The sequence below is a fragment of the Siphateles boraxobius genome, unplaced genomic scaffold (assembly GCF_051911475.1).
Source record: "Siphateles boraxobius isolate OS27281-9 unplaced genomic scaffold, OSU_SipBor_1 25, whole genome shotgun sequence".
Classification (NCBI taxonomy): domain Eukaryota; kingdom Metazoa; phylum Chordata; class Actinopteri; order Cypriniformes; family Leuciscidae; genus Siphateles; species Siphateles boraxobius.
This window is the reverse complement of record NW_027508866.1, coordinates 10,528,903-10,541,623: the sequence shown is the minus strand read 5'-3', so window position 1 is coordinate 10,541,623 and position 12,721 is coordinate 10,528,903. Positions and strand designations below refer to the sequence as shown.

Here is a 12,721-nt window from a genome sequence, read left to right as displayed (position 1 = left end):
TCCGTCATCCCGGAATCAAAATCCTGTTTGGTGCCAGTTGGATACTACCATTGTATTAGAGAGTTAAGTAATCAGACAGCAATAGCCAAAGTTTGCCACCTTAATGACATCTAATCATTTCTAAACGGGTGGTTATCTACCAAAATAAGCTGTGGTGTGGACCAGAACTACACAAAACTATGACAAATGACACACACAGACTGTTACAGGCCTGACACTGTACATATATGATGTTAAACAATATATAATTGATCTAGCAGTAGGACTGTTGGTCATAATATGATGACCTATGCCAAGGACACAGAAGCAACAATACACATTTAAAAAAACAAAACAAAATACACCCAAAATGAGACAATGGGGTAAATTGCATTACAAGTATAATTGGTGACCAAAATGAGTTACACACCAATTCATTAACTAACTAGTAATAGTATAAACAGATAAGAAGTGACAGCAAAGCAATGTATGAGTTCATTACAAATAATGAACGGTTGCAGAGGCATCATGAGACCACACACACGTCTATAGGTGGGGCATTTAACACCTGCTACCAGGTAATCTCGACAACTCAAACAAAAACCTGTCTTATTACATTATAATAGGCCAGGAAACCGTGTATAAAACAAGACGGAATCTCTTCGATCATATACAGTGATTCATTTCAACAAATAAATCTGTTTATTCTAAGTTTTCCTCGGTAGATGTTTTTTTTATATATATATGTATACACGTACACAAGGGCACAACCAGAGGCCAAGACAGCTGACTATTGTAGATAAGCCCTGTGACTGCAAATCTCAATATATTCACAATACAATTACTTTAATCTTCCTGTCATAAATCATTTCCAACAACGTTATAGTTTCAATTCGAATAACTTAGCCAAACCCCTCTGAATTTTCGATTAATTATGACCAAAAAAGCTGTCTGGGAAGGCAGATTACTAGATTGATTGATTGGGTGTGTGTGTGTGTGTGTGTGTGTGTGTGAGACAACCAGTATTTAATATTCAGCTGGATAACATCGACCGTAGCTAAGCTAACTCCCCTGCTACTTACTACGGCTAACTGGTGGGAGGTCATAACGTTATTCATCAGGGAATGGGTTACTACGTCTGTTTATTTAAAAAAAAAAAAACACTGACGTTTTCACTACAATCTCATAATAAAATAATTGAGACCGTCATTCGAAGATGTTTCAAAGTCCTTACCTGCAGGTGCTCCTGGAATCTGATGGGCAGAATTTGAGCCATGATGATGGTGGTTTCTCTTCGCTTTCCTCTCTAATTCCTGCTATTATTTCTGCCTAATCTAAACTAATCCAGAGCTGAGAATGAATGGAGGTGGTCTTGTGTGTTTTGGGGGGGCAGATGAACCGGGAATGTGTTAGGTTTCTCTAATCGCCCGTTGAATGTAAATGAGGCGCTTCAACTCCTGAATGTCAACCGCCGCTGAGAGGAACTCTAGAAACCTGCAATGGCGGCGGAACCCGTCCGGTGGAGAAACGCACCGGAAAGAGACGTAGAACTCAATGGAGGCGGAGGGATACGAGCACTGCGGAGAAGAGGGATTTTAGTTTATTTGACAATAAAATGTTAGTAAGATACACGTAGGGATATTGTGAATGTGTTATAAGTATTTTTCTTAACATGGGATAACTTAACAAGATACGTTTGAGGGTAAAGGCTGAGGGTACTAGTTCTTTGCGAATCGCCCTTTGATTTTTTGCCACATCATTCGTCCTCGTGAATTGACGTCAGTTCCGATATTATTTCTTGTGTTTTATTTGTATATTACAGGCAGGGGCGTTTCTAGCTTTTCATTAGTACTGGGGAACGGTAGCCTAAAGTGCTTGCGTGTATTTAATAATGTTTTGATACAGATTCATTTACAATGCAGGTGTTGAAAGATATTCTTTATCGCAGGCTATTTAACAGTATGATTCATTTGCAGGTTTGTAAATAAATCGCTATTTTTGTTCTTTGTTTTCAACGTATCTCATGTTTTGCTGAGTGAAAACCCACTCCGAACGATTCAGTGTACGAGAGATATGTCCGAATCATTCAAACTTAAAAAGGCGCTGTTTCTGTTTGCCGAACGATTTGACCAAATTATAGAAAAGAGCCGACTCAAGAGAATGATTCATTTGCGAATCGGGTGGCGCTAGTTTTAGAAAATTAGGTTGGAGAACATGTTTTATTTACTTGACTGCCAAGATTATATTTTTATTATTTGTAATATGTGCATTTGTTTTTGCAAGTGTAAGAATATTATTAGTTCAAATACTGAATCAATTAATTGAAAAATGCGCACATTACATATATAATCACACAATTGTTCATTAATCTACCACAAATTTGCATTGAAAATGTGCAATTATAAATCTTTATAATTCCAGAAAGTGTATTGATGCACTAGAAAACACTTGAATATGATATTAAGGCATGTAATGCAATATTTAATATATAACTAATGAAGCACAAATATTGATGAACAATGCACTGTGACGGCAAACGGTTTTCCCAAGCACCTGGTGCATATTGGATGCACACAACTGTAATGTGTAACAGACAAGGGTGCGGGGGAAAAAACGAATTTGTCGGTCAATTCCTTTCGAGTGTGTAATGGTGGGGCTGATGGCCATGATAAGCCATTTCCTCTTTTGTCAGTTTTTTAAGTTAGCTCCGCTCAGAGGAAGGTGTGGTCTGCATAGTGAACTTGTTGATCTGAGTTGTAAAAACAGATTTCTACTACTTGTGTCCATGTAAAATTCCATACACCACGAAATAAAGAAGCACTGCTTGAGAAAATTAGCTTAAAATAACTAAGTACTATAAAACAATACTGCAGTTCTGTGCTATTTAGAAAACAAGTTAAAGATATTGTACACCTAGACCAGAGGCCTGTACCATGAGGGTAGTTGAACGAACTCAGGGTTACAGGATTAGTTTAGAGTTGACAAAACCAAACCAATCCAACCAGGCTTTGTTGGTACCATGATGCTGATCATCAACTTTCTCTGTCAACCCAGGCTTTGATCCTGAGTTTAGGAGTTTAAGTGTGACATCAGTAGTGAACAGCCAATCACATGTTGAGAAAGAGTGAAACTGAGATTAATTTCTCGCGAGAGAAGCAGCACAATTCACTTATTAAATAGAATTATTAAAATAATAAGAATGTAAACAAATTTACACAGCAAGAAGTAAACAGCTGTCTATGGAAGAGGACAACTAAAAGAAAAAGTCTCGCTACTGTATATCAGTGCAAGTAAAAGTTGTGAAGTTATTTTATACAGCTGATAAAGGTATAGAGAGAATTGAACATTTAAGCTCACATGTAGTCATTTTATAGCCTCATCTATTGAAGCTAAAGCGTATATATATTACCTTTACATATTTATTCATTTAAACTGCGTAATAATAATTGATGAACTAAAATTGTACATGTGTGATTGATAAAGGGTATAATAATTACATAAATAATATCTAAATCATACAAATGTATTATTCTAAATAAGCATCACTAAAAACCTGACGATTTTGTCTTTAAAAATCATTTGCTATGTAGTGACCTTTAATTTGGAGTAGAAACAGGTGGAGTGACTTTATCGCAGACGACATGTGTCACTTTGCTCACAGCTGATTGGTCCAAGTTCAGTTTGCAACCTCTTAACTAGAACATAACCTGCCCCGGACCAGGTTAGCCGTGGAGCATAAGTTACTATGGCGATATACACTGCTAAAAGCCAAACCAGTTTCATGGTCCCTAAAACCCAGGGTTGACGCAAACTAAACTGAAACATAGCTGGCTAGGCACCTAAACCGGCTTCATGGTATAGGCCCCTTGTTGCCTGTTCCCTATTTAAAGATGAAGTTAAATTCTATTTTGTACTGCCACCTAGTGTTGTTCTGACAAAACTACAAAAACAACAGTTACATCAAATAACCAAAACCAAATAACCAAAATCATTATATATTACTTGAAAATGTTTTTTTAATGTTATCCATAATTTAAGTGGTCTAAGCAATACATAATACACAAACTGTGAATAAATAAAACATTTGGTCACTGAAACTATGACAAAAAAAAACATGATTTAAAGTGTTCTCAAATTATCCCACATAACATAAATACAGCACATATTTCATTACCATTAAAATTGAAATACTTGAAATATTCCTAATCCAATATGTACGAAGTTTACCTTATACATGTTCTATTACAAATAATCTAAAGTGCAAACAGTTAGTTATCTTTCTTTAAAAAAATAGACCAGTCACAAATTCAAAAAACGGTGACAGAACTACAAAAATACACTTTTAAAAAATTTGGTCAGTCATCTTAGTGGTAACTTCAAAAAACACTTTTCAATGGAACACCACTCACATTGACACCAATGAACTAACATACTGTAGTAACAGTGGTCACTGAAGCTGGTGTACAAAGTTGGAAGAGCTGCCCCAGTAGCCATGCTTGCTGCGGTAACCCTGTTGGACCCAGCTGTGCGGTTTAAAGGAATGGTTGGGTCTGCAAGGGGGGCGGATCATGTAGTGTGGCCGCTGAGGGTAATGCCCTTTCCCTGGGACGAATTTCTTTCTTGGTAGAGGATTCCATACTGGGGCACTGGCATATACAAGCTTTACAAAAGAAAGAGTTGACAAGAAATTGATAGAAATAATGGTTTCATACATGTGCATTATATTTCACTGATAAAAGTGAAATTTCCCTTCAAAAGACTACTACAATTCTACAATTTCTATTTTCAATTTCTTCTATTCTACAAATTCACCTGCTTATGAACGTTTCAAAAACAGTTTAACTTGGATATTCTATAAGCTTTTCACTTTTATTTGGCATCTGTACCATTTTTTTGGAGTGTGTTGCAGCCATCAAAATTTGTTTATATTAACAAAAAAAAGAAGTTGTTTTGTTCAGTGAAAACATTGGAAATCTGTTCTTTAAACTTTTGTCAGTTAAATAAAGTTGAAAGATAATTAACAAATCAGATTATTGTTTTTTATCACATTTTAAAAAATATCCCAACTTTTCAGGATTTAGGTTTGTAGAAGACAGTCCATATAAATAAATAAATATGATTAATAACCTACTAGGGCTGTAGCTATCGATTATTTTAGAAATCGAGTATTCTACTGATTATTCCATCAATTAATCAAGTAATCGGATAAAAAAATTGTGGTAAAAAAATTTATCTGAGTGAACAACAGCATTTAAAATAACTTAAATATCTATTAAAAATACAAATACCTATTTGTATTTATAATGACTTAAAAATACAAATAGGTAACACTTTACAATATGGTTCATTAGTTAACTACCTCAGTTAGTATACTAAGAATTAACAATAATTCTATAGCATTTATTAATCTTAGTTAATATTAATTTCGACATTTAATAATACATTATTAAAATCAAATGTTGTATTTGTTAACATTAATGTACTGTGAACTTACATGAACAAAAAATGAAACTAACATTAACAAAGATTAATAAATAGTTACAAATGTATTGTTCATTGTTAGTCCATGTTGGTTAATACATTAATGTTAACTAATAAACCTTATTTAAAGTGTTACATAAATATATAATAACAAGCAATACTTATTTGTTCAAATAAAGTATCAAAGTAATCATATGGGTTTTATTGAACGACGCTGTTAAATACACCATGTAAAATTAATTATATAAACTAATATAAACATAACTTATGTACATTACGTAAAGACATTGAATTCAAATGTCAATGTAATATTTGGTCACTTCTGTAAGATAGAAATGCTACAGCCGCTGTAATTTCTTCAACAAGAACAAACTCAGTGCAAGGGTTAAATTTTTATTTGAAATCGCGATGAACAATTCATATATATTTCAGAAAGATATTTATGTATTTTCCTGTGTTGGCGTAGATTTACAAATGAGTTGCGTTTCGAATCTTGTGAAATGGCACACACTGCGAGCAGATGAACGTTATAAGCAGACAAAGTTTGAGAACCCCGAGACGCTGACACGCATATAAATAATGACAGTGCAACTATGAAACGCGCGTCAGAGGTTTTACGTTCCAGCACATGCAGAGACTGAGGGCCCAGTCCCAATTCGCCTACTTATACTACGACCTAAAAGTATGTACTCTTTTTGTGAAGAAAAAATACATACTTTTGAGTGTGTAGCAAAAGAGTAGGCAAGCTTTGGGACATACTATTATGTCATCTTTAACAGACAGCTCTGTCGCGTGCATCCTGTCACCGTAAACTGCCCTGTCAATCATCTTGTCACAGTTAAAACCCTCCATTCAATCTAATTTGATTTCCTACCGTTTCAGAGAGCACGTTCATCTGCCAGTCGTGGGCCTTTCATGCGGAGACTCTCCTTGTGTGTTTGCAATTTGAATGTAATGATGCATTTAAAAGGTAATGGCTAAACGTATCTTTACAAAAGTTCACAATGCTGCTGCAGATGCAAAATAATGTAGGACACGTTGAATAAATACATTTTCGTCAGGTTAGATACTGAGAATTAATCACTCAAACCCCTTTATCTAAACCTCTCTACATAACCGCCGGACTCGCGCGTCCTCCATGTCTGTAGTTTTTTTTTTACACTTTTCACTCGTGTTTGTAGTTCTAACCGAATCCTCGTCCAACGCGCGATGGGTTCTGGGCAATATTCGCCGTCAGAGTGCGCATCGATCTGCACTTCGGATTCTGACCGGAAAAAGTAGACCATCCGGGTATCTTTGGAACACTCATTTCAACATACTACGATTTGGGACGTACTAATTCTATTTTTGAATACTATTTAGGACGGATAGTATGCGAATTGGGACTGTGCCTGAGTATGTGTGGAGCAGCGTTTACTGTGAACGGAGCTGAGGTACTTTTAACACAATCTGCGCAAATGTGTGATTAAAGGTTCGTACTTCTCTGTGGGGCAAAAAAACAGCGCATTTATTTTTTTAACTGATTCGCAGCCTCATGATAGCACTGTGCTATATTATTATTGTAAATGGTTTTAAATAGATCGCGTAGATTAGGAAAGCGGTATAATAATGCGGGTTCATGGATTCTTGTCTGTGGAATGCACCACTTCCAGTATTTTGCCGGTTACTCGACACTGGTAAATTGCAATTGAGGATTTTTTTAAATCGAGTACTCGACTTTAATCGAGGAATCGTTACAGCCCTATAACCTACAATACCGTTCAAGTTTGGGATTGAACGATATATTAAATTGCTGATATTTATTTTACAAAAGATATCAATTTCATGCTGATATTTATGTTACAAGAGTTATCAATTTCAAATAAATGCTATTCTTTTGGACGTTCGATTTAGAAGAATCCTGACACACACAAAAAAGTTTCCACCAAAATATTAAGCAAAACCGTTTTCAACACTGAAAATAATAGGAAATGTTCATGAGCACCAAATCAGCTAATTAGAATGATTTCTGAAGGATCATGTGACAATGAAGACTGGAGTAATGATCAGCTTAGCTATCATAGGAATAAATCACATTTTTAAATATTATAGAAAAAAAAAAAAATATATATATATATATATATATATATATATATATATATACTATTTTTAATTATTCCGTTTTGATCAAATAAATGTCACTTGGTAAGCAAACTTCTTTAAGAAACAGAAAAAAAAACAAAAAACATACCAACCCAAAAATGTTGAACAGTACTGTGCCTATAGCAATCAAGGCAATAAAAATACATTGAGGACATTGTACCTGGTATGGAGAGTGGTTGTAGAGCGGTGGGTTGTAGTGGAGCTCTCTGCAGGTGGTGTCCTCATCTGAGGAAGATCCGGAGTGGTAATCCGACGTGACCCTCTCCACAGCGCTCGTCACTTTCTTTGTCACATCCTCTTTATCATCATCGTCATCACTTGAGAAGGTGGCCACAGTGAACCCATGATTCCTCTCGCCATACCTGCAGCCATTTCAGAAGTAAAGATTTCTTTCATAGTTGAGCAACATGCAGTACAGTTGTAAATAAGTAGAAAAACTCACCTACAGCACACCTCTCCAGGGTCGACCCAAAGCGTGAGTTCCTTAGGCAGACCAAGGTCTTTATACTGCACTCCACTCTCAACACATCCTCGGAGCAATTCAGCATCCTCTTTATGGAAGCGGTTCACTCTGATGCACCTGCACAGGATACATTTATAGCTCATTTTAACATGTGAGGCATCACGTGCATCCTGAACTTCAGACTAGATGTCAATCTAAAGAACATGGGAACTAGGACGTCACTGCACAGTACTGCTGTACCTGAATGCTTGGCCCTTGCTAGGGTTGTCTGGATACCAATGACCCTTGTACTTCTCCTGTAGTGCTACAGTTAACCGCTCCACAAACAGGTCCAACTTGTCTGCTTCCAACTTCTCAGCCTTCTTTATCAACCGCTTCAAGAAAAACACCACCGCTGCTATTTCTTTCTTCATCGTTAGCTGTTCATCTGAAATTCAGGTCCAACTTCTGTGAATGTAAATACAGAGACTTGATTAAATATTACATAAATAGCACAACACCACCCTGTGATAATGCATTTTCTTGAATATAAAATAAATTAATCAAAACATGACTTTCAATTAAAGAAATTAATAAATGTATGCAATAATACAATTAAATTATTACACAACCATTTAAAGGTTTGGGGTCAGTAAAAATATGTTCAAAATAATACAATTAAAATATTAATAGTAATAATAATTTATATAAAAAAATGTTTTTTTTTTTAAATTCAGCAACGATGCATTATTTGGATAGTAAAGACATTTCTAAGGTTACAAAAGATTTCCACTTCAAATAAATGATGTTCTTCATCAAAGAAACCAAAAAAAGTGTTACAACTTCAACAAAAATATTAAGCAGTACAACTATTTTCATCATTGATTATAATAAATGTTTCTTGAGCACCAAATCAGCTGATAAGAATGATTTCTGAAGGATCATGTGACACTGAAAAATGTAATGAGTAATGATGCTGAAAATTCACCGGAATAATATTTGACAAGTACACTATTTTACCAGATTTTTTATTTTAAAAAAATGCAGCCAGATATCTTTCAAAAACATCTTTTTTAAATCTTACCGACCCTCATCTTTGGAACATGAATGTAATTTTGTATTTATTAAATGAACTAGAAAAATGGTTGCACTCCAAATAGATAAGAAATCCTTTTTTTATTATTAAATGATTAATTAAATAATAAAACGATTAAATAATAAACAAAACACTTTAGTATTATTAGTACTACTACTAATAATAAATAACATAAAAATAATGGGGATGGGGGGGGATAATGAATAAATAAAGAGATTTTAAAAAAGACTTCCAATAACTGTAAGGTCAGGTTTCTTTCTAAACCATCAATCCATTAACATTATGTACAGAATGTACCAGAAACATAAGCTCCTAAGATGTTGGCTGTCTAAAAACACTAACCCTAGAGAGAGCGCAAGTGATTAACACAAAGCCGGTCAGACGGCGGGACAGAACAGCAGGATGGCGCGCTAATACTTCGACCGTTTGAAAAACAACACCATGACAGAAATGACCATTCGTTTATGGAAATTAATAGCGTCACTTCAGTCTTATTTTTTAGATTGCATTACATTTTCATAAGTATTGTATACTTTTAAATTCCCGAGTTTTAGTTTAATTTAACAAATATTATCTAGACTCTAGAAAAATAAACTATAAATACCTTAATCTGTCTCGAATATATATATATATATATATATATATATATATATATATATATATATATATATATATATATATATATACACACACACATTCCTATATGTCTTTAATAAACGTATTTTAAAATACTAAATAGAATAACTTGTTTTGCCGGTAGTTTCCCAACTGGACTTCAATAAGTAACACGAGCTAACGGCAGCGATCTTTTTTTAATGTCATATTAAAACTATAGTCCTTTTCCATTTTTAATAAGTATTGAAATAATTATTACAAACTGAATCCAGCTAACGTTAACTGTAGCCTAGCCGAGGTTAACGTGGCCTCGATTCCATTTACAGTTGGCTTTTCTGACAGTTTCCTTTAAAAACATTAATTTCAAATTATTTTATGTAATATTTGGATCTTATAAACATTTTACTTTTATGCGAGTTCGCTACATCACTACAAACAGATATACTGACCGTGTTTTCCTTTCATCCACATGTGGTCAACTCCTGCTGCCCGCCTGGCGCACAACACACAGATCTGCTCCGCGCGAAATAATACGGGTGACGTGACTTTGTCCTGTGCGCATGCTTACAGGAAATGATTCATGAGTCGATTCTTTTGATTCACGAAACGAATGATTCATTGATTGGCAGAGTGTGGAGAAGAAGAGCAGCGCAAACGTAAATGGATGCAGGGTGGAAGTTTTTTTTATTACTTTTTTTTTATTATTACCATTTGAACAAAGTAATCAAATTCATTAAAATAAGTAGCCTATACTATATTTCATATTTTTGGGAACAGAAATGACCAAGTAAAGGCTGGTGTCCTGTCACGTGACAACGAGAACGGGCAGTTTTATAAATTGGACAATGGCGCCATCTAGTTTGCAAAGTGGTGCTTGACGTGAACTTGTGACAGGGTCTCTGTGTTGTGAAAAAATGACCTAATATCCACTCAGAACGACTATTGCTACCTTTAATTTCAACATGAGCAGCACATGTTTTCAGAAGGGAAATGTCTATATTGGGTTATCCACTGCAGTCATAATGAAAGTGCTAAACTTGTGTGGCACGTCAACAGGAAATACCTATCAGGATGTAGCTACTCTCACCTCACTTCATACACTTCATTATCACAAGGACAGAATAATATTGCAACCTGAATTGCAGGGAATTTACTAGAACTAAAAACACCATGCAGGGCTTTGTGTATAGGGTGTATTATTAAATTAAAAGAAAATGGAAAAAAGTACGGTGGTTCTGGAGCTTCATGGGTTTTCAGACATGTGGCAGGTTAAATTGAGTGATTTCACTGTGAACTTGCTTAAACTGGCTAAAAACTTGCTCCACCCAAGATAAAATCAGATTGACCAATATTTCTTGAGAATTAAAAATAAAAAAAATACAAATAAATGACACAAATCAAACGGTATTTGCATAAACTATACATGGCTCACTGGAATAAAATGCTAGAATAATCAGTATTGTGGAGGTGACTGTTATCTGGATGGTGATCACTCAGAACTGAATACAGCACCTCAGCCTTCAGTTCAGAGTGCAGGATGAGCTCAGTTGAGACACTGACCTCTACAGGCTGTTGACAGAATTTCCATTGACAACCTTTAGAAGAGATTATTGATGCAAAAAAATCTGATCAATGATGATATTGATTAAAACACGAGGAAGGCATTGTGTTAGAGATAAGATTATATTTTAAACTCAATGACATACTCACACATTTCTGCGATGATCAGGAAGACAAGAGTCAGCAGTGCAGAGATGAACAAAACTATCCAAACTATCCAATAAAATATGATTATTGAAGGGTCATTATGTATTCTGGTGTTTCTATACAGAATAAAAAGATGTATATGTGTAATACCTCTAAACCTCTCTGTGTTCTCATAACAGTCAGCAGGAGACAGATGGAGAATCATTGGTTGGCTCAGGGATGAGTGATTTATCCAACACGAGTAGTTTGTACAGTCAGATACATTCAAATATGAATGGAGGGTGAATGATCCATCTGGGTTGGTTTTGTTAATGTTGTATGTGAGAGAGACGTTCTGAAATCCTCCATTTCTCATCCACTCCTGCTTTAGAGCAGAAGGGTAAAACCCCTCCGAGAGGCAAACAATCGTGTGAAATCCATCCAATGCTTTTACATGTGACACAGACACATTGGGATGTGCTATAGTAAATATAAGAGTTGTTAGTAAAAAGCTCATGTATTAGGAGCAGATATGTGTCCCAGTTATATGATATACACTCAAGTCACTATGATTTCTTATTCTATATAATAAACTTACCAATCACTTGAACAAATGTTCCTTCTTCACTCAAAAGCTCAGACGGAGGTGGTATGTTTCTTATCACAACACATTTGTAAGTGCCAGTATCATTTATCTGCAGATTTGATACCTCAAATGACATTTCCTCAGTCTTGGGAATAAATCTAATGCGTTCTTTACATGATTTATTTATCCATGAATGGTTACTCTTCATTAATGAACACAGTTTATTATTAGTTTTCAGTTCCACTGTGACACATTCAGTGTCACTTGATGCTTTGTATTTACAACTGATATTGACTGACTTGCCTCGATGAACAGTCTGAACTGGTGCCACTGAATTCTGAAAGTCCAGCTATAACAACTGAAAAAGACAGGGCAGTAATAATAATAATAATAAAAATAATAATAATAATGTTTTAGTTATCACTAATAAGTTCACTAGATTCCATTTAAAATAATATTAATTAAATTAAAATAATTAATTATAAATAAACATTTATATTAAATATAAATATTCACATTTTTATTTTAAATATTATACAAATTAAAATACCAACCAGACAGAAGCATCCATACACATGTGGTCACAGAGTTACACTTTGATGACATCTAGAGAAAACAGAAAGTGGAATATTGATATCCCAGTTTTGAACAGAAGTAAACTATCGCAGAGTAAACTTCTACTGGCTAGATTGCG

At 34.8% G+C, this 12,721-nt stretch overlaps 2 protein-coding genes across 2 annotated transcripts in view; both read right to left on the bottom strand.

The window, feature by feature from the left end:
• The window catches only part of cltca (clathrin, heavy chain a (Hc)), a 33,053-nt gene extending 31,304 nt beyond the window's left edge, over nucleotides 1-1,749 (bottom strand). The window contains exon 1 of the mRNA XM_077242549.1: nucleotides 1,214-1,749. Within this exon, the coding sequence (XP_077098664.1) occupies nucleotides 1,214-1,255 (42 nt within the window). The 5' untranslated portion in view covers nucleotides 1,256-1,749. The remainder of the gene's footprint in view (nucleotides 1-1,213) is intronic.
• A 2,224-nt stretch (nucleotides 1,750-3,973) lies between these two features.
• On the bottom strand, nucleotides 3,974-10,326 carry btg3 (B-cell translocation gene 3). The gene is made up of 5 exons (XM_077242547.1): nucleotides 10,205-10,326; nucleotides 8,306-8,512; nucleotides 8,045-8,182; nucleotides 7,763-7,964; nucleotides 3,974-4,639 (listed from the first exon to the last, which is right to left on the bottom strand). The coding sequence occupies exons 2-5, from the start codon at nucleotides 8,476-8,478 to the stop codon at nucleotides 4,427-4,429; spliced, it is 726 nt and encodes a 241-aa protein (XP_077098662.1). The 5' UTR covers nucleotides 8,479-8,512; nucleotides 10,205-10,326; the 3' UTR covers nucleotides 3,974-4,426.
• Between the last annotated feature and the right edge of the window lie 2,395 nt (nucleotides 10,327-12,721).

Bases quoted from the DNA above. Each gene is read 5' to 3' on its own strand.
- btg3 (XM_077242547.1), bottom strand. From the start codon at position 8,478: ATGAAGAAAGAAATAGCAGCGGTGGTGTTTTTCTTGAAGCGGTTGATA. The intron at 7,965-8,044 runs GTGAGTTTTTCT...AAATGGCTGCAG, and splicing joins CCTGGAGAGGTGTGCTGTAG to GTATGGCGAGAGGAATCATG. The intron at 4,640-7,762 runs GTACAATGTCCT...TCTTTTGTAAAG, and splicing joins ACAACCACTCTCCATACCAG to CTTGTATATGCCAGTGCCCC.